Source organism: Stenella coeruleoalba, assembly GCF_951394435.1.
Source record: "Stenella coeruleoalba genome assembly, chromosome: X".
NCBI lineage: Eukaryota > Metazoa > Chordata > Mammalia > Artiodactyla > Delphinidae > Stenella > Stenella coeruleoalba.
This window is the reverse complement of record NC_137152.1, coordinates 10,094,312-10,114,777: the sequence shown is the minus strand read 5'-3', so window position 1 is coordinate 10,114,777 and position 20,466 is coordinate 10,094,312. Positions and strand designations below refer to the sequence as shown.

General features: G+C 42.9%; 2 protein-coding genes across 5 annotated transcripts in view; both read right to left on the bottom strand.

The window, feature by feature from the left end:
- The window catches only part of TLR7 (toll like receptor 7), a 28,750-nt gene extending 25,631 nt beyond the window's left edge, over window positions 1-3,119 (bottom strand). The window contains exon 1 of the mRNA XM_079910884.1: window positions 3,049-3,119. Within this exon, the coding sequence (XP_079767010.1) occupies window positions 3,049-3,063 (15 nt within the window). The 5' untranslated portion in view covers window positions 3,064-3,119. The remainder of the gene's footprint in view (window positions 1-3,048) is intronic.
- A 4,587-nt stretch (window positions 3,120-7,706) lies between these two features.
- The window catches only part of PRPS2 (phosphoribosyl pyrophosphate synthetase 2), a 29,326-nt gene continuing 16,566 nt past the window's right edge, over window positions 7,707-20,466 (bottom strand). The window contains exons 5-8 of one of the 4 annotated variants that reach the window (XM_079910887.1): window positions 15,225-15,398; window positions 14,143-14,302; window positions 12,364-12,470; window positions 7,707-10,590 (exon numbers count right to left, since the gene is read on the bottom strand). In XM_079910887.1, the coding sequence (XP_079767013.1) occupies window positions 12,378-12,470; window positions 14,143-14,302; window positions 15,225-15,398 (427 nt within the window). In that variant the 3' untranslated portion in view covers window positions 7,707-10,590; window positions 12,364-12,377. Of the gene's footprint in view, window positions 12,471-14,142; window positions 14,303-15,224; window positions 15,399-20,466 lie in introns of all 4 variants that reach the window. The other 3 variants (XM_079910886.1, XM_079910889.1, XM_079910888.1) reach the window with 3 other exon arrangements.

Here is a 20,466-nt window from a genome sequence, read left to right as displayed (position 1 = left end):
GTGGCATGATATACTTAAAGTGATGAAAGGGAAGAACCTACAACCAAGATTACTCTACCCGGCAAGGATCTCATTCAGATTCGACGGAGAAATCAAAAGCTTTACACACAAGCGAAAGCTAAGAGAATTCAGCACCACCAAACCAGCTCTACAACAGATGCTAAAGGAACTTCTCTAAGTGGGAAACACAAGAGAAGAAAAGAACCTACAAAAACAAACCCAAAACAATTAAGAAAATGGTAACAGGAACATACATATCGATAATTACTTCAAACGTGAATGGATTAAAGGCTCCAACCAAAAGACATAACCTCGCTGAATGGATACAAAAACAAGACCCAACAGAGCCAAAAATAAATAAATAAATAAAAATAAGCTATCAAGTTAGATGTGAGATAAATAAAAAGGGGAAAATATCTGCAGAGTCTGTACTCAGATTGCTGTGTATACGTTTTTAAGTTCTCACTCCAATTAAAATTTTAAAAAATGTCTATTTAGGTCTTCTGCCCATTTTTGGATTGGGTTGTTTTTTTGCTATTGAGCTGCATGTAGATTTTGGAAATTAATCCTTTGTCATTTGCTTCATTTGCAAATATTTTCTCCCATTCTGAGGGTTGTCTTTTGGTCTTGTTTATGGTTTCCTTTGCTGTGCAAAAGCTTTGAAGTTTCATTAGGTCCCATTTGTTTATTTTTGTTTTTATTTCCATTTCTCGAGGAGGTGGGTCAAAAAGGATCTTGCTGTGATTTATGTCATAGAGTGTCCTGCCTATGTTTTCCTCTAAGAGTTTGATAGTTTCTGGCCTTACATTTAGGTCTTTAATCCATTTTGAGCTTATTTTTGTGTATGGTGTTGATTCACTTTGTTATAAGGCAGAAACTAACACACCATTGTAAAGCAATTATACCCCAATAAAGATGTTAAAAAAAAAGATAGATTCCTTACAAGCAAATTAAAAAAATTTTTAAAAAAAAGATAAATAATTGCTAATGCAATGGGTTTAAAAAAAGATAAATAATTGCTAATGCTCCTGGGTCGGGGACAAAGGACTTTAGCACTCGTGGCACAGCAGGTACCTGTTCCCTTTGTCCCCCCAATGCCACGGAGTGGCTCTGGGTGGTTGCTATGCACGAAGTGGGTTTGCATCACAGCTGAGGAACCCCGAGTTTAGAGAACCCAAACATTTGTAATGGGTTGCAAGCAAAGCTCACTGAATTTTGCCCAGAGGGAGGCACTGTTATTATTAGACCAGACAGCAATCAAACCTGCCACCTGCCCCAGAAAGGGACGCTATCTCTGTCTTACAAAACTATCTACTATCTTCTGCTTGCTATATAAACATCCTTGAAAAGATTATCCAGAACCAAGGCTCTCAATGTCTCTGCTCATGAGATGTACAGAACTGCAAGAGACCCGTGGAGAACTGTCTCCCCAAATAAGTCCATTTATATAATTCAAGTTAAAATACAATATTTAAGTCACATACAGATCCTTTTTTAATAAGAGTCCCTGGGTGTGGAGAGAAGGGAACCCTCCTACACTGTTGGTGGGAATGTAAATTGGTGCAGCCACTATGCAAAACAGCATGGAGGTTCCTTAGAAAACTAACAATAGAACTACCATATGATCCAGCAATCCCACTCCTGGGCATGTATCTGAAGAAAACCATACTTTGAAAAGATACATGCACCCCAATGCTCATAGCATCACTGCTCACAATAGCCAAGACATGGAAGCAGCCTAAATGCCATCAACAGATGAATGGATAAGGAAGATGTGGTGCATATATACAGTGGAATACTACCCAGCCGTAAATAAAAGAATGAAATAATGTCATTTGCAGCAACAAGGATGGATCTAGAGATTATCATACTAAGTGAAGTAAGTCAGAGAAAGACAAATATCATATGACATCAACTATATGTGGAATCTAAAAAAATGATACAAATGAACTTACAAAACAGAAACGGGGGGGCTTCCCTGGTGGCGCAGTGGTTCAGAGTCCGCCTGCCGATGCGGGGGACACGGGTTCGTGCCCCGGTCCGGGAAGATCCCACATGCCGCACAGCGGCTGGGCTCGTGAGCCATGGCTGCTGAGCCTGTGTGTCCAGAGCCTGTGCTCCGCAACGGTAGAGGCCACAACAGTGAGAGGCCCACGTACCGCAAAACAAAAACAAAAACAAAAACAAAACAAAACAAGAAACAGCAATGGAGTCACAGACACAGAAAACAAACTTATAGGTACCAAAGGGGAAGTGGGGGGAGGGATAAATTAGGAGTTTGGGTTTAACAGATACACACTACTATATATAAAAGAGATAACCAAGGTCCTACTGTATAGCAGAGGGAACTGTAATAAATATCTTGTAATAAACTATAATAGAAAAGAATCTGAAAAAGAACATATATATATACACACACATCTATAAAACTGAACCATTTTGCTGTACACCAGAAACTAACACAACATTGTAAATCAACTACACTTCAATAAAAAAAAATAGACTCCTTGATTTAACTGCTTTTTGTTGCTGTTGTTTAACTGACCAATGGTGCTGAAAAATACGGTGTTAAATAAAACTGCTTCTATTACTTTTCTCTTGGTTCAAGCTTCCCTCCTAAAAACACTTTTTTAAAGGAGATTCCCATATTAATAAAATCATTGGAAATTCCTTAGATATTAAGGAGTGTGTGCTGAACCCATTATTACAAATGATTAAGTACTGTTAATTTTAACATTTTTTTGGTAATAACTCTATTTTCACCAATGGAGTCTTATACTTTGTGTTTCTAGAAAATAAACATTGTCTTTTTCTGTCCATAAAACCAAAGCATTAGAAACAACTCAAATATTCCAAGCTACTAAGTGCCTGGCAATCACAGTTTTGGGGTAAGTGAAAACAAATATCAGAAATTTCTAATCTAGGTACATTTGAATCTTCAGATAAACTGAAAGCTGCTATTCTCTCCAAATGTCTGCAGAGTAGGCATAAGTTTTCAGCTGAGTACAAGAATTACAATTAAGTGTAATTAAATTGATTGTAACTTACTAGAGTCAGAACCATCTTCCTGAAGAAGGAAAGGATCGTCCCCTACGGGATGGTTCAAGCTTAGCTGCACAGTAGTATCAAGTCATCGAGGGTCTTTAATAATCCTGATACTTGGATGCTCCGCAGGCCAATTAAGTCAGAATCTCTGGGGGCAAGGCCCAGGCATCAATTTCATTTTCTTTAACTGAGGTGTAATTGACATATAGAATTATTAGTTTCAGGTGTACAACATAATGATTCAATACTTGTATATATTGCCAAATGATCACCACTATAAGTCTAGTTAACATCCATCACCACACAGTTATACATTTTTTTAAATTAATTTCATTTTCAGCAATATTTTAAAAAGCTCCTTAGGTGGCCCCATATGCAACCAAGTTTACCAACTACTAAACTAGAGGACTTAGCCTTACAGTGTAGTTCTCAAACTTCAGTGTATCAAACCCCGTGCCTGCCACACCCCCACACCCAGAGTTTCTGATTCAATAGGTCTGGGGTGGGGCCCGAGAATTCGCATTTCTCCTAAGTTCCCTGGCAATGCCACTAGTCCAGGACCACACTTTGAGAACCACTGCCCTACAAAATTACCGTCACCTTAAAAACACCCATGACTCAGGGTTGTTATTTTAAATCTCCCCACGTTAGCATGACTATGAAAAAGGACCAGGCAAATGCCGTGAGTGCAACGAAAGACCTTTTTTTGGAAGAAGGAAAGCAAACAACCAAATCTGCAGAAGCAAGCATTCCAGGTTGATGGAAGTTACCGCACCATATTTTATGCTTCTCTCACTGCCCTGAGGCTTAATGATAAACTCCTTCACCCTCGTGAGATACTGATCAGAATGTTGGAGGAAACACCTGGGCTACAGGAAACACCTCCAGCAGCAGAAACAAGAGGCCCGTTTACCAGCCACAGCGTTTCTTCTAAGGAACAGTGTGACCTTAACTGAGCCGGTCACTTCGTCTCTTTGGGCCTTAGTTTCCTCATCTGTAAAATGAGTCTCAAATGTTCCATCTAACTCCGAAATCTTATCAATTCCACGACATTTGACAAGAGAGGTGAGTTGCTCTACGGTTTGACCACGTTAGACTCTGGCCATCTTATGAGAGTTCAATCACGGAAGGGCCAGGATACCCACCACCTGCAAGGCGCACGGGAATCTCTGCTCTCTGGATGTCACCGTTGAAGTCAGACTAAAATTCAGTCACCTCTTTAAAGATTACCTTAATCAGTTTCTTGGTTCAAACAAAAACGTGTCAGGCATATGGATGGATCATAAAATAAGTGGCTTTCGTGTCAGGCATATTTCTTTTTTTGACCAGAACAACTCAGTTTGATAGCTAACAAGCCAAAAGAATAATAGATTCCACAAACTTGTGTGGCCTTGTCTTTTCCCATCCCAACCCTATTTTTTATATATAGGGTGATGTCTCCCATTTCCTTCTTGAGGGGCCTCTATTCTTCCCAAAGTCAGAATTATGCTTTTCAAACATATATCCCCCTTTTTATTTCACACAGATGATAATATGCTGCACATACTTCTTTGCTGTGTTTTTTAAAAAGCGTGTTCCGCCTTAGCAACGGTTCCCCAGCTGTGCAGTAGGGATCTCACCCCAATTCATGGCAGACGTAGGGATCGGTGTTTGAAGCCCTGCATCAAAAGGATAATGCAATTATTTTGGTGTAAAATTTCATGTCGTAGCAAACACTGGTGTTTACGTTTTTAAAGTGACTTATTGCCATTGTCTTATCCACTTCGTTCTAAAATGCTTTTCTACTTGAGAGTGGACCAGGGGCCAGGGGTCAGGATGGATCTCCTCTGGAATTCTGACCTGAACGTCAGGAAGAGGATTAAGGAAGAAGATTCTGGTTAAAATAAATCAGTGGTTCTCAACCGGGGGCGATTTTTGCCCCCAGGGAATATTTGGCAGTATCTGGAGACATTTTTTGGGTTGTCACAAATGTGTGTGTCTTGGCCCCATGACAAAGAATTATCTAGTGCAAAATGCCAATAGTGCTGAGCTTGAGAAACCCTGAAATAAATTATCCTGATATACACACTATTACATATAAAATAATAAGGACCTAATGTATAGCACAGGGAACTCTTCTCAGTACTCTGTAATGGCCTATATGGGAAAAGAATCAAAAAGAGTGGATCTATGTATTTGTATAACTGAGTCACCTTGCTGTACACCTGAAACTAACACAACATTGTAAATCAACTATAATCCAATAAAAATTTTTAATAAATAATAAATAAATATGTGCAATTCCCCTCCCTGAGGGGAGGTGTCTGACCCCAGGGGAAAGCTGCCGCCCCTTCCTTCATCCAGCTTCCCTCCCCCAAGCCCATTCTGAACTGCTTCCGTCAGGGACTTTGAAACGTTTACTGAAGATAAAATTGGCTCTGAGGAAAATATGTAATAAACTTAAGAAGCTAATAATCATAGGAAAAAAATGATTAACAGCAGAAGCACACCAGAAATGGCTATGAAATCAAGAGAGTATCTTAAACAGGCTTTTAAGCTGGAATAGATGTAGTCATGCACCTTTTAAACAAGCGCTCCTTTGTTCTATTTACATTTTAATGCTGAGTGTGACTGTCTTGGTAGACTTGACATCAATGATGCTGACTGTAGGTTTTTTTTTTTGCAATACCGAAAGAGAAATACACCAACAAAAATACTTTAAAAACCCCCAAAAAACAAAACAACAAAAACCCCGCACTGTTGCCCTTGCTCCGAATGAATGATCATGTCTGCAAGGGCAGGGCGATCATCCTCCCATGTTGCCTACATCACATGCTTGTGTATAAAACAGTCCGTGTAAACTCTAGTGGCTTAATACATGTAAGCCTTGGTCACGTATTTATCTGGTATTTACCTCAGAGCCCCATCCTAACACAGCGGTCTGCTAGTAACTGCTCCATCAGGAACGAATGGGTGAGTGAGTGTGAGACCCCCTCCTTCACTTTGCCTGTGGAAGAAATCATCAAGGCAGCCCAGAAGACTACAGATACAAATCTTCCATTTGACATCTGTCTGAACCAAAATGTTCATAAGAGTCAAAAGGCAGAGGAGCAAGAGGTATTTCTCAGATGAATTATAGTTCCTATAACTTGCACACATAAAACAAAACACCTCCAAATGACAAGGCTCAAGACTGCATTTACGGTTGCACCAGTGCAAGTCAGTAAGAAATTACTGACTCATCAAAAACCAGCCTTCTTCTGCCAGCTGGGGTTCCTCCATGTGCTCTTTTATTTTTTTTAATCTTTTAAAAATTTATTTATTTATTTTTGGCTGCGTTGGGTCTTCGTTGCTGCATGTAGGCTTTCTTTAGTTGCGTCGAGCGTAGGCCACTCCGCCACGGTACGTGGGCTTCTCATTGTGGTGACTTCTCTTGTTGCGGAGCACGGGCTCTAGGCACGTGGGCTTCAGTAGTTGTGGCACATGGGCTCAGTAGCTGTGGCTCGCAGGATCTAGAGCGCAGGCTCAGTAGATGTGGCACACGGGCTTAGCTGCTCCACGGCATGTGGGACCTTCCCGGACCAGGGCTCGAACTTGTGTCCCCTGCATTGGCAGGCGGATTCTTAACCACTGCGGCACCAGGGGAGCCCTTTTATTCATAGGACACTGTTCATGAATTGTGTCTTCATTGAAGTGTTGCTCTTTGAAGGCTATGAAAGCCGTCAGTGGGGAAATGAACGCACAGTTACTGCCGAGAGGGGTCTGTCCCTTTCAATACTCTAGGAGGCTGCTCTGCAGCCCTGGTCCTAAAAACAGGATATTGAGGCTTGAGGAAATTTCGGGTCCTTCCTTGGTTCCTTAGACGAGAATACTGTCAGTGGCACTTCCTGAGTTCATTCTATAGCAAACGCACTAAAATGTGCCTCCAAGCAGTCCCTCTGAGGATTTGACAGTGACCCAAGTTCGCTCTAGGTCCTCACAATTTTTCTGTAACTCATGTTCAGTCTTAGCTTCGAGGCAAGAAGACAGTAGACTTAACACTCTCTGCATAGGGAAAATCAGAGAATCATGCATCCTCAGACACAGAAGGTCAAGTACTCACAGACGTAAGAGTCCCTCAAAGCACAGAAGGGTGACGTCCATCAGCAAATATTTAGGGCACTCTGCCTTCTGCCTGGACTGTTCCCCGGGGTCTCTAAAGTCCACTTATGGCTTTAAAGGCAGCTCTGCTCAAGGACTGGCAGTCAAGCCAGGTCTTGAATGCGTTTCCTAAAGGTGTCCCCCCATTTTCCTCTTTTATCTGTGACTACGGCCTTCAGCTTCTACAGTTAATTGACGATGGATTTTTTTTCAACTGTGACGCCACAGCTCGTTGGCACATTGTTGGGCTTGTCATATAGCTTCCTTTGTGTTGCAACTGGCACAAGATCAGAGCCACGCTTGTGAGATTCCTTAGCCAAGGTGGCGCTGGGGATCCAGAACTATCCACATTAGAAGAAAGAGAATTAGAGTGACCGAGCACCCTGGCGTGCCCAGGACTGCAGGCTTTCCTGGGATGCAAGACTTCCAGAGGTAGCACTGAGAAAGTCCCCTGCAAGCCCAAACAAGTTGTTCACCTGATGGAGAAGGAACCATCTTTGCCACATTAGGACCACAGCCTTCAGTTAGTAGTAGTCCAACTATATCTAGCATAGAGGTCACGGCCTGTTAAAACTGCTGGGGACTTTAGCAATCATCTACCCCCTCTTTTTCACAAAGATGCTCAGACTCAGAGTGGTATAGACATTTCCCCCAGGTCACACAGCTTGCTGGTAGCATATCAGGAACCAGACCCTAGATCGCCACAGTCCCAATTTCGGGCACTTTCCACACTGCATTACATTTTTTGCTTTGCCAGTCTCCTTCTATTGCTCTTGCAGAATGAGTTCAGCTGGGTTTTCTTCTGACCACAGGACTTAGCCGTTAGAACAGTGAAAACTGCTGTTTATATTGGGCACTGCTTTTTTTTAATGTTGGGATAGTGAATGGAATCAGGTTGCTGTAAACAGCCTCAATTGGTCACCATCTCCATTACCACACGTCATCCATTCCTGTCATTTCTACAGCCCAGCAAAGTGTCTTCAACATGCAACCACTTGTCATCACCAAATGCTACCCTTGGTGGAGACGGTCACGTGCCAGGACAATGTACCCCTGCGTGGGTGGATCGTGTTTGTGACTAGCTCAGAGGCACGTGGATTAGCATCTAAAAGTGCACGAAAATCTTGCTTCTTCATACTTAGATTCTTTCAAAGGGAAGAAATAAGATGCCTGTTCTAAAAACTGAGGTTAATGTACACAACAATCGGTTCTAAGCTCTTTACAGATATCATCTCATTTACTCATCACATCCTCTGAGAGAGGTACTATCACCCCATTTCACATACAAGGAAACTGAGGCACAGAGGGGGTAAGCAACTAGCCCAGAGAGGTTTTGTTGTTGTCGTTGTCTTAACTCTAGTAAGTGGTGGAGTCTGTTTCTGAGCATCACGCTCTTTCAGGAGAGGAAACAAGAGCTCAGAGGTGACAGTGGATCAAACCAATCCAGAATGTGGACTTGGAAAGCAAGGGACAAGGTGGAGGGCTGTGTTCCCGGGGTGCAGGAGATACACCACTTAGGTGAAGATCTGCAGTGAAAAGGAGCGGCTCTGTCAACTTCTGCATGCAATGTACACAAAGGATAAGGCAGGACGTTTCAGCCCGAGTTCCATCTTCATTGGCTATCCTCACTCTAACATAGTAAGTACCAGACACCCTGTGCTGTCCTGCTTCAGTCCATGCTGGAGTACAGCCAGTGGTGCTGGAAAATTCTGCCGTGAAGTACCATCGGTAACAGCAGTCCCTTCACAAAGCCCTTTCTCACCTCCCCAGCCTCATTCGACCCTCTGAACCTCTTAGTGTTGCATCTTCCCCTTGGACGCTTAGCCTGTCCAGCCACTAGGTCAGCTGGTGGGTTGGATAGGACCTGCCATATGAAATCAAACACTTCCGAGGAGGTGTGTGTGACAGGATTAATGAGGTGAAACTGTAACGCTGGTGACGTGATTTTGGTGTTTCCATCTCTCCATTTTCTTCCTCCCTTCTATTACATTTTATCCTGTTTTGTCTTAAAACTGTGATCTTCTCCAGTGGACTTGGTTTTAGTTCTTTATATTTCACTGGGACTTTTTAAGACAAACTGTTGTCACTCTCAGCATTACCCACACTTTAAAGCTGAGCTTTCCTGGGAGAACCATAATTAGAAGTTTACTTTGTCCAGGACCTCCCTGGCGGTCCAGTGGTTAAGACCCTGCACTTCCACTGCAGGGGGCGCGGGTGTGATCCCTGGTCGGGGAACTAAGATCCCACATGCTACACGCAGGGTGTGGCCAAAAAGAATTTTTTTTACTTCGTCTCCACGAGAGTAACTTAAAGCATCACAGAATAGGTGACAGTTCCTGGTGCTTCTGAAATCAAAGCATGTGAAAAACTTCTATGGGGCCTACATTTAAGTTTGGTCCATTCTAACCTATGGGTATTGAACACGACTACTCTGATGTATAAACACACAGTGCAATCTTCAATTTTATAGGAAACATCTAGCATTCTTACGTGGCCCAGATATTATGCTGTGGGGCAAGGAGAATGCTCATCAGTTCTTCGGAAACACCTTCAAAACGGAGAAGAGCTGACTTCAGTGAACTTCTGGCTTTTCTGTAACTTTATATGCTGGGCTACAGCCATGATGCGGCAAACACTTCAAGGTACCCATCAGAACACATCACTCCATCAAAACATATTACTCCACAATGATGATACAAAGTATGAAAGAAAGAAGGAGCATGATTTTATTGAAATGTTTTTAGTACAGTGTTGGAAGATCTTCGAATCCTATATTCTAAACCAATACAAGCACTGCAAATGACGTAGTTCCTCAATCTATTTGACATCATATCTACCAAAGGAAAGTTATACTACGAACCTCTTTAAGTTGGTTAATGTAACTTAAGTTGGAAACTGAGCAACTTTGGTATATTCATATTTCTCTGGCTCCCCTTTTTGGTTAGATGTACGCCAAGTCAACTGCCATGCAGCAGAGTCAGACAGGAGCAATATATTTGGTGGTTTCACTGAAATGTTTCCGCATAAGCAGCAAGGGACGCACAAGTTCTGGGATTACGCTGCTCTCAAGGCTGTCTTCATCATCTTTTTTGAACTGGACCATCAAATAGTTAAGGGCTACACTGCCGCCGTGCAGGGCTACCTCTAGTCTATTTAGTTGACAGATGTACCCGAAGTACTTTAAAATATAAAAGTGGAGATAAATAACCATAGAAACAATCAGTTCTTAATTCAGAGAATGACAATACCGATTTTTATCTCTTTATCTGAAGATCATTATTTTAAAACTAGCTCTATGTGTTAGACTCTTAAATCTTAGATGAAATGATTACCTTTAAATCAACTGGTTTTAGTCACTGTCATCATGTCCACACTGGGATGCGAAGCTGTCTACCTGCGTGCGTTCATAACTACATTTTCATTTCTCTATGCATAGAAATTTCAAGAAATACAGATATCACTCATTTGTCCAAAATAAAAATTACATACATCTAAATAGGCTCTTCACATATCTCAAATCAACTCTTGTCTAGATAACGTCCATCGTATTGAATAGCTGACCTTAACCAGGCTACACTAGGATTTTTTCTCAGAAGCCCTCTTAAGGTACAGCAAAATGCTAGTCTCTGCGATGACTAAGATGATACTTTTAAACTTTGATTCACCCTCTGCTGTACTGAAGTCTGAAACCTTAAAGACTGTTATTCAGGTCTGTTAACAACTTAAACAGATTTCATTTTTCCACCCACAGAATTTAGATCAGAGACTTTCTTCTCTCCAAGTTTTGAGATTCAGCAGAAGGAGACTGTTATTTATTATTCCTGGGCTTTGTCTGTGCAGGCACATTTTCTTCTTTGGGGGCGGAAGCGCTCAGTTGGTTGTCCACCAACGCGCACTTAGGAAAATTCAGAGTTGATGCTTGCCGCCTGCCACCGGAGATGGGCGCGCCTCACTCAGCAGCCGTCAAAAGCCACCTGTGGATAAAGCTATCTCCCCTCCACCATCACTCCTGGGCCACCATTTGAACATTAACTTCATGGAGCAACTAATGTTTCCTTATTTGTCCTTTTTTTCCTAGGCCTTTCTCACCCACACTTTTCAGGTAACTGCTTTAGTTACAATAATCTGTTGCCTAGAAGGCTTGATACTTGTGAGTACAAAAGGCAAAAGACCATGAGATCAACACTAAGGAAATAATATTTAAATATGTATTTGGAGGCACCCACAAACAATTCATCTTTTTCTCATGTTAAAAGCAAAACAGAGATCAGACTAGTAAATGTGAGGGGACTTAGCGAAGAAGTCTTTGTTGTGACGGAAATCCACAACATGAAACTCTTGGGGAAAAGGCAAAGTAAAAGCTAGAGCTAAAAACAGGACATTAAAAAAAACAAGATGGCAGGACATGAGGTGCATCTGGGATGGACACAGCATGAATGTGACAGTGTACTTGCAGACTACCTCAAAACAGTTTCTCTGTCAGCTCTATTGCTGAACATAATTTTGGAATTTTAGAACAAGGTATTTCAGATAAGTGACAGTTACGATTTTTAGAAGTGGCAATAAAAAAATACTGAACTACATTGCCTCTGATATGTCTAATGTTTACCAGAATTAAACGTGTCAGTGGCCATCTTCAGCTACATAAAATTTGGTCCAAATTAAGCATAATAACCAAAATGGTTTCTTGGAAACCTGATCACTAAAACAAATACTCAAAATTCAGGGTATTAAAAATTCTCTAAGGTTGACTTAGAAGCAAAAGGCTAATTCTCTACAGGGTTTCACCCAAATGTCCACAGGCATTATCATTTTATATTTACACAGAGGCTTTAATCTGAGCTGACCTTTGGTAACCCTGAAATACATAAACTGTGAACTTCCACAATGGAATTATAAACTTGAAAGTTGTGGCCTCAAAGCACTGACAGAACAAAGGAAAAAAAGGTCACCTATCAGAACAAATCACGATAACAGAAACATTTCTCATTTAAGACTGTTCACTTAAAGATCAAATAACCACTGCCCTCCCCACCAAACTGAAAATAAATGGTCGGGAGCTTTAAGAGGGGGAAAACCAGTGGCCCTCGGAGTATACAAAGATCTGATGCTTTTGCATTAATATAACTACTTAGTTCTAAAGCTAATAATCAGACAAATGCACGCAAGTCAGAAGCCAGAGCAGGCTTGCTTCCACACCTCACATCCTGGATTTACAGTGGGACGTGGCTGAACAGGTAAGACACAGATTCACCGTTGTGGGTCCTTCGAATCGCCTCGGCCAGGATCATCGAAATGTCAATAACCTAAACACCAATGAAAAGACAGAAAAGAGGAGAAGAAAGTGGGACATCTCAGTGATGTTTAATTGGAAACTTAGAAGCCAGAAAGCCTAGAAACGCTTTCTCCAGCACATAAGATGTGCTACTATCGAACCTCCCCACAGCCATTTCTTCTGAGAGGACTGACAGTTTTGGGTCTGTCTTCAAATTACAATCCTGTACGGGATCCTGGAAGTGAGATTTTTCAGTGCAGATACTTCAAAGGCTTTTCAGGGCCGCTGTTAACCAGAGACATCCTTTACTTTCAGTGTTTGTTGTTTTAAAATTAATTTTACTCAATCATCATGTGGAAGGTTTTTCTCTCTCTTGGTTTCTGAAAACACAGAAACTGTAACGTCTGACAGCACAGCTGTAATCATCTAACTCCGGGGTCAGCATGAGAACAGCCATAGACAATACATAAATGAATGGGCATGGCTGTGTTTCAGTAAAACTTTATTTACAAAAAGAGATGGTGGGCTGGATTGGGCCCGGGGGCCTTAATTTGCTGACTCTCAACTACTGAGAATCAGACATGAAAATCTAAGGCATAGCTATTCTGACCATTTTCTAATGAATCTCCTGGTGCCGAATGAACTGTGTTGCTCTCCGATGGATGAGAAATCACGAAGCAGATCACTGATCCACCTTCATGCTCTAATGATGGGCATGTAGGCTTCCAGCAATGAAAGGACTTGCCAAGGTTCACCAAGACACAGAGGCAAAACGAGGACTCAAACCCCTTCAACTTATTTCAGGCCAGCTGGTGTAAAGTGATCACTGCCAACTCTCTGGGGGCCTCCCAAGGCAGGAGGGATAGAAGGAGTAAAGCTAAGAGACCCCTGGCACAGCCAAGCTGCTTGTTTTCCTCCCCATTTAAAAACCTGTGGCAAAATACATGTACTACAAAAGATGCCATTTTAACCATTTTTAAGTATAGAACTTACTGGCATTAACTACATTCCCAGTGGTGTGTAACCATTTCCCAAACTTTTTCATCGTCCCAAACGGAAACCCTGCACCATTAAACACCCCGCTCCTGGTAACCACCACTCTACTTCCCCTTTCTATGAATCTGACTACTCTAGAGCCCTCAGCTAAGTGGAATCTAGTTTACGTATCACACAATATTTGTCCTTTTGTGACTGGTTTCTTTCACTTAGCATACCGCTTTCAAGGTTCATCCATGTTGTTGCAAGTATCAAAATCTCCTTCCTTTTTAAGGCTGAGGAATATTTCATCGTATGAAGAGGCCACACTTGGGTTAACCATTCAACTGTCGGTGGACATTTGGTCATTTCCGCCTTTTGGCTACCGTGAATAAGGCCTGCTGTGAATGTTCGTGCATAAGGTTTCGTTTGAACAGCCATTTTCAGATTTGGAGGAATAACCCTAGAGGTGGACCAGGGGGGTCATGTGGTAACTCTGTTTAGCTTTACCACAGCCTGTTTCTTAATGTTCTTTACTTTGGCTTTATTCACTTACTATTTATAACTTTGACCTCTGCTGGCCCCAGCCTTTCCCAGACATCTAACATGTATCATACCTTCCCATTACGGGAAGCTACAACCTCTACTGACATCTGCTTAGCAAGTGGTCACACACACAAGATGCGAGTTGCCTCCCTGCTTGGCTCTGCCTGCAGTGTAGCCAGTACCTGAATCTTGGAGCAGTGTTTCATTTTGTCCTCTTGGGGAATAGTGTTTGTCACAACAACAGCCTCAAAGGCGGCATTATTTATTCTGGAAATAGCTGGCCCAGAGAAGATCCCATGGGTAAGGATAGCATAAACTTTGGTGGCTCCGGCCGAGAGTAGCCTATAAAATAAAAGAGAAAAAAACTAAGTGCACACAAATATTCTTGAAGCATTCTCCCCTCAGTGTGAATTTAAAAGCAATAGTGTGTTCCATAAAGGAAAACAGGGAACCAATTTCACTCACATTTATCAGTCCAAAACAGGATCTTTTAAGGTATGTGCTGGCCAAACACTTTACATTCCCTTAAATCAGGGATTATCAGCCTTGACGTTGGGCCCGGATAATTCTTTGCTGTGCAGCACATCCCTGGCCTCTACCCAACAGCAACACCCGTCCCCTCAGTTGTCACAACCAAAAATGTCTCCAGATATTGTCAAATGTCTCCCAGGGAACAAAACTGCCCAGGTTTAAAAGAGTAAAGCCAAAATGTCACCATGTTGCCATACAATCAATACACAAAACTGAGGTATGATACACTCTTTGTTTCGTTCTGTCTCTGAAACCGGCTGTGCATTCTACCCTCCCAGCACATCTCAAGTCAGACGGGCCACAGTCCACGCGTTCTGCAGCCGTGCATGGCTGGGTGGTGGCTCCCACGCGGAACAGCCCAGCTCTAAGTCCCTGGAAGCCAACGCTGAGAAGGCTGGAGTGAAGGCAAGCCAAGGAAGCGAGGGCCTGAAGAGGCCGAAAGACTGTCTTTTTCCGCCTGTGCTCAGTTTCAGGAGAAGCACCTTCCCTGAACTTCTTTAAAAATACACTGAAAGTTCAACCTTGAAAATGAAAACCAGGCCATAAAGGACCACAGTTTTTTCCCTACCGAGAAAAAAAAATAGGCCTAGAATTGACTTTGGTCTGAAAAACTACTACTAAGCTATCAGTAATAATTAGGAAAAGTGAGCCGAGTTTTTTAACAGCTGACATTCTTCCTTTCTTAATGAGACGCCCTGACACTCTCCTCAGGGGTCCCAAACCACACGCATACTTGTCCGCAGCATGGCAGATGGTGCCACATGTGTCGGCCATGTCATCCACAAGGATGGCCACGCGGTCCTTCACATCGCCCACCAGCACCATCCGGTCCACTTCATTTGCCTTCTTCCTCTCCTTGTGAATCAAGGCAAATTCCACATTCAACCTGTCTGCGATTGACGTGACCCTGCTCAAAGACACAGACAGACACGGACTTAGAGAACAAGCTTATGGTTAGCAGGGGGAAGGTGGCAGGGAGGATAGATTGGGAGTTTGGGAGTGACATGTACACACCGCTGTATTTAAAACAGATAACCAACAAGGACCTACTGTATAGCACAGGGAACTCTGTTCAATATTCTGTAACAACCTAGATGGGAGAAGAATTTGAAAAAAGAATAGATACATGTATATGTATAACTGAATCACTTCGCTGTATACCTGAAACTAACACAACACTGTTAACCAACTATACTCCAATATAAAATTAAAAGTTAAAAAATATAGATAGGGAAAAAAATTAGACTAATTCTGAAAACGTATTCCCAAAATTATATTAAAAAACTCTAGATTCATTACAAAAAAAAAAAGACACAGATACATCAAACACTATCAATACAAAAAAACTTGTGTTCTTCACAGCTGTATTTTAGGACTGTCGTGACCAGCCATACTCAAGATAATGCAAGAATCAGGCCTCCCTTGCAAAGCCAGGCCTGGTCTGGGATATGTATTAAGCGACGCAAGGGGAGAAACATGCTAGGATGTGGCCTTGCATTTGTGGCAGCTGGGGAAGAAAGCCAGGGCGCCTTGACCATGGGCTAAAACTCCTGGCTAAGCAGCTGACACTCAACAGGTTAGTGTTCATGGGTACCTTTATTTATTTATTTATTTTTTTGCGGTACGTGGCCTCTCACTGCTGTGGCCTCTCCCGTTGCGGAGCACAGGCTCCGGACGCGCAGGCCCATCGGCCATGGCTCACGGGCCCAGCTGCTCCGCGGCATGTGGGATCTTCCCGGACCGGGGCACGAACCCGTGTCCCCTGTATCGGCAGGCGGACTCTCAACCACTGTGCCACCAGGGAAGCCCTTGTGGGTACCTTTTAAAGTGAGGGGCACAACTAAAAGCAAGTTATTTAGAAAATACTAACTGCTCAGTGTAGGGAGCAGCCAGTGGGGACAAAGTCCGGGTGAGCGCAGCCATGTAATCTGTACGCTTAGGACAACGGGCTTCACGGGACACGAGGCCTCCGGACACGGTAATCACAGTCCAGGCCTCTGCACAACTAGGGCAAATGCTCAAAAGTCGTCAGCTCTGAAAGGCCTGAACTGGCAAAAGGAGGAGAAGGTGGCAGGCCAGGCTTGCTAGTGAGCCTGGAACATTCCAGATTTTTCCTGTGAAGAATAGACTTCAATGATGAAACAGTGCAAAATAACACCATAGACATAAGGTGACATGAAGATTTTCCCGTTTCACTTTTTGAAATGAGGGTCACTCCTGATGCAATTCAGCTGAAAAACTTTTTATCGAGGGACCAAAACATACACACTCACACACCCTAATTTAGTATGCAGCGACTGGAGGATGCAACCTCTGGACGCTTTTTAAGTCGTGGTCCCATTCACTGCGTCCTCCTCAGCTGGTAACCACGAGTGGCGCCCCATGCGTGCTCTGATCAAGCCGAGTGTGGCCAAGGCGCTGAGAGGAACCCACTCTCTGGGGCCAAGAGCGCAGCATGAAGGGGACTGTGTACCACAGGTTACACCTGCTTGTTTCTGAGAACATTCAACAAGTATTTTTTTAAATTGTGGCATATATATAACTAAATAGAATTTGAATGCTGACCAAGATTTTGCCCCATAATCGCCCTAAAACATATACTACTATCTATATGCCAATTTCATAAAAGATAAGCCATTTAAACTCCCATTAAGGAAAGCTAGTTTCTCAGAACGCAAGACAGGTTTTCCCAAGAAAGACTCTTGAACACCTTATGTACGTGCGTATACATTAAAATTGTTTATTTGTAAGGACCAGGAAGATCTCACTGCGGTGGGGAAGCGCCACCACTGGGGCTGAAGTTTGAAGCAACTCAAGTCCAAGCATAACCTGCGTTCTGCCATGTGATCCGCTCTCCTAAGCCTGTGCACAAACACACCAGCAGGGGCGCGGAGGCCTGCGTGGGAAAGAAGCTCAGGTTTTGGGGGGTTGGGGACAGGTGTGGAACATGAGTGGGGGAGCTCCAGCCACTGCAGGTACCCAATGGTAACATCAGAAGCAGAGAATAAAGGAAAATATCCCTGCAAAAAGCCCCCTGGGTTGCGAGAACATTCCTATTTCTCCGCAGGTTCCAACTCTTCTTTTCCTGGTGTATAACTGAGACTTAATACCTATTCCTAACATACGATGCTGAGACAGCGTATCATATAGAAATCTTGGGTGGAAAAAGCTAGGACAAAAATAATACATAGTTTGATTTCCATTTCTTCTGGATACACTATTACATTCTCTTTAAAAGAAAAGAGAAAAAAGTCAAATCTGAATTATTTAGTTTCACCAACTTCCCAGACCAGTTTTACGTTAATACTGACTATCTCAACAGTGGTGTGTTTCCTAAGGTTTATTTTTTTCTACCCACAAGTGACCTCTTGTGGCGAGATTAAGTTTTGTGGGGATACTAACTTGTACCTGGAACAAATCAAGCCTCAAAGTTTTTTCTATGACAACAAGTTCCAATTTGTCAGATAGATATCTATTTTTCTTGGTGAAATACGACTTCTTGCATCAAACAAAGAAGCCACAGATAATGTCAACTGTACGTATCATGCGTTACCTGCGAGGCTATTTTGTCGGTTGGGGAACAGCTTACTCCAGGATATGAGGATGACAAGAATGTGTAGCAAAAACTGGTGAGGAATGGAGGTGACAAAAAACCGGAAATGCATGCCCCTAAAAAGCCTGCCTCTCCCGGCAGAGGGGGAGCAGGGGTGATCGGAGCGGAACTACTCTGAAGGGGATCTGAACAAAAACAGCATCTTGCTACTGGCCATTTCCTCTGGCTAGCTGACTCTGCATTTTTTGAGCAGGAGTTGGCAAGTAGATGGGGGAGCCTGGTATATAATAAAAGATGGTATTTCAAATCAATGTGAGAAAAATTGATTACTGAATAGTTCTGGGGACAATTCAGATAGCTGGGGACAGGGGGAGTTGGATTCTTAATTCACTCTTTATTCCAAAACAAATTTCAGATGGAAGAAAAATCAAAACATTAAAAAGGAAAAAAGCAACCCTTAAAACATATGAAATCATGGGAGAAGAAAAATGTTAAGGGTGATCCTTCATAAACCCAGAAGCCATAATGTGAAACAGAGATAAATGGGAGTACATAAGCATGTTTTAAAAGTCTTGCAGAGAAGAAAAATACAAAAAGGGAATAAGTGAAAAACTTGGGGACTTACTTGCTACACACGAGAAGAAAAGATGTCATTTCCTGCCTGCACAGAACTCCTAACAAGCCAGAGGAAGAGGCCTCCAGCTGACAGAACATGCAAAAGGTATGAACAAAATATGAACGTGCTAGAAGGAGCGCTCAACCTTATGCACGCAACTGCAATTTACAGGAGGAGATGCCATGTATCACTCAGCCGATCTGTAAAGTAAAAGAAGTCCGATCATCTGCTGTGTAAGCAAGCCTGTGTACAAAGTCACTGGCATCCATACTTGGGAATGTCAACTGGTCTATCTTCTTTTTTTTTTTTTTTTTTTTTTTTGGTACACGGGCCTCTCACTGTTGTGGCGTCTCCCATTGCGGAGCACAGGCTCCGGATGCGCAGGCTCAGCGGCCACGGCTCACAGGCCTAGTGGCTCCGCGACATGTGAGATCTTCCCGGACCGGGGCGCGAACCCATGTCCTCTGCATCGGCAGGTGGACTCTCAACCACTGCGCCACCAGGGAAGCCCTATCTTCTTTTTTTTAAATTGAAGTATACTTGATTTACAATGTTGTGTTAGCTTCTGGTGCACAGCAAAGTGATTCAGTTATACATATATATATATTTATATACTCTTTTTCAGACTTTTTTCCATTATGGTTTATTACAAGACACTGAATATAGTTTCCTCTGCTATACAGCAGATCCTTGTTGTTTGTCTATTTTATATATAGTAGTTTTATCTGCTAATCCCAATGGTCTTCTTTCTTTTTTTTTATATGTGAATTTTGAGTTCATATATTTTTTAAATTAATTAATTTATTCATTTATTTAATTTTTGGCTGCACTGGGTCTTCACTGCTGCACGCGGGCCTTCTCTAGCTGCAGCAAGTGGGGGCCACTCCCCGCCGCGGTGCGCAGGCTTCTCATTGCAGTGGCCTCTCCTACTGCAGAGCACAGGCTCTAGGTGCACGGGCTTCAGCAGTTGTGGCGCACGGGCCCAGTTGCTCCACAGCATGTGGGATCCTCCCGGACCAGGGCTCGAACCCGTGTCCCCTGCATTGGCAGGCGGACTCCCAACCACTGCGCCACCAGCGAAGCCTATCTTCTTTCAAAGACCAAATTTTGACCCTGTCCATCAAAACCTAAATAGCTCATGCCCCTGGACTTGGCAACAGCAGTTCTAAGAACGCATCCTACTTGTACAAGTATATGAAATGTGAAAGTGAGTGTCGTGCTGCAGGAATGTGCCTAAGAACATAAACAACAGCACCTACTAAAGAGGAACGTGAGACTGGTTAAAGGAATCACTACATCCGCACCCAAGGGCCTATCACCCAGCTGCGAAAACCAAGAAAGCAGACCTACTGCACAGCTGGGGAACTGTTGCTAAGGCGGAACACGCTTTGGAAAAAAAAACAGCAAAGAAGTATGTGCAGCATAACATCATCTGTGTGAAATAAAAAGGGGGGGTATATGTTTGAAAAGCATAATTCTGACTTTGGGAAGAATAGAGGCCCCTCAAGAAGGAAATGGGAGACATCACCCTATACATAAAAAATAGGGTTGGGGGCTTCCCTGGTGGTGCAGTGGTTGAGAGTCCACCTGCCGATGCAGGGGACACGGGTTCGTGCCCCGGTCTGGGAGGATCCCACATGCCACAGAGCCTGAGCGTCCAGAGCCTGTGCTCCACAACGGGAGAGGCCACAACAGTGAGAGGCCTGCGTACCACCAAAAAAAAAAAAAAAAAAAAAATAGGGTGGGATGGAAAAACACAAGGCCACAGAAGTTTGTGGAATCTATTATTCTTTTGGCCTGTTAGCT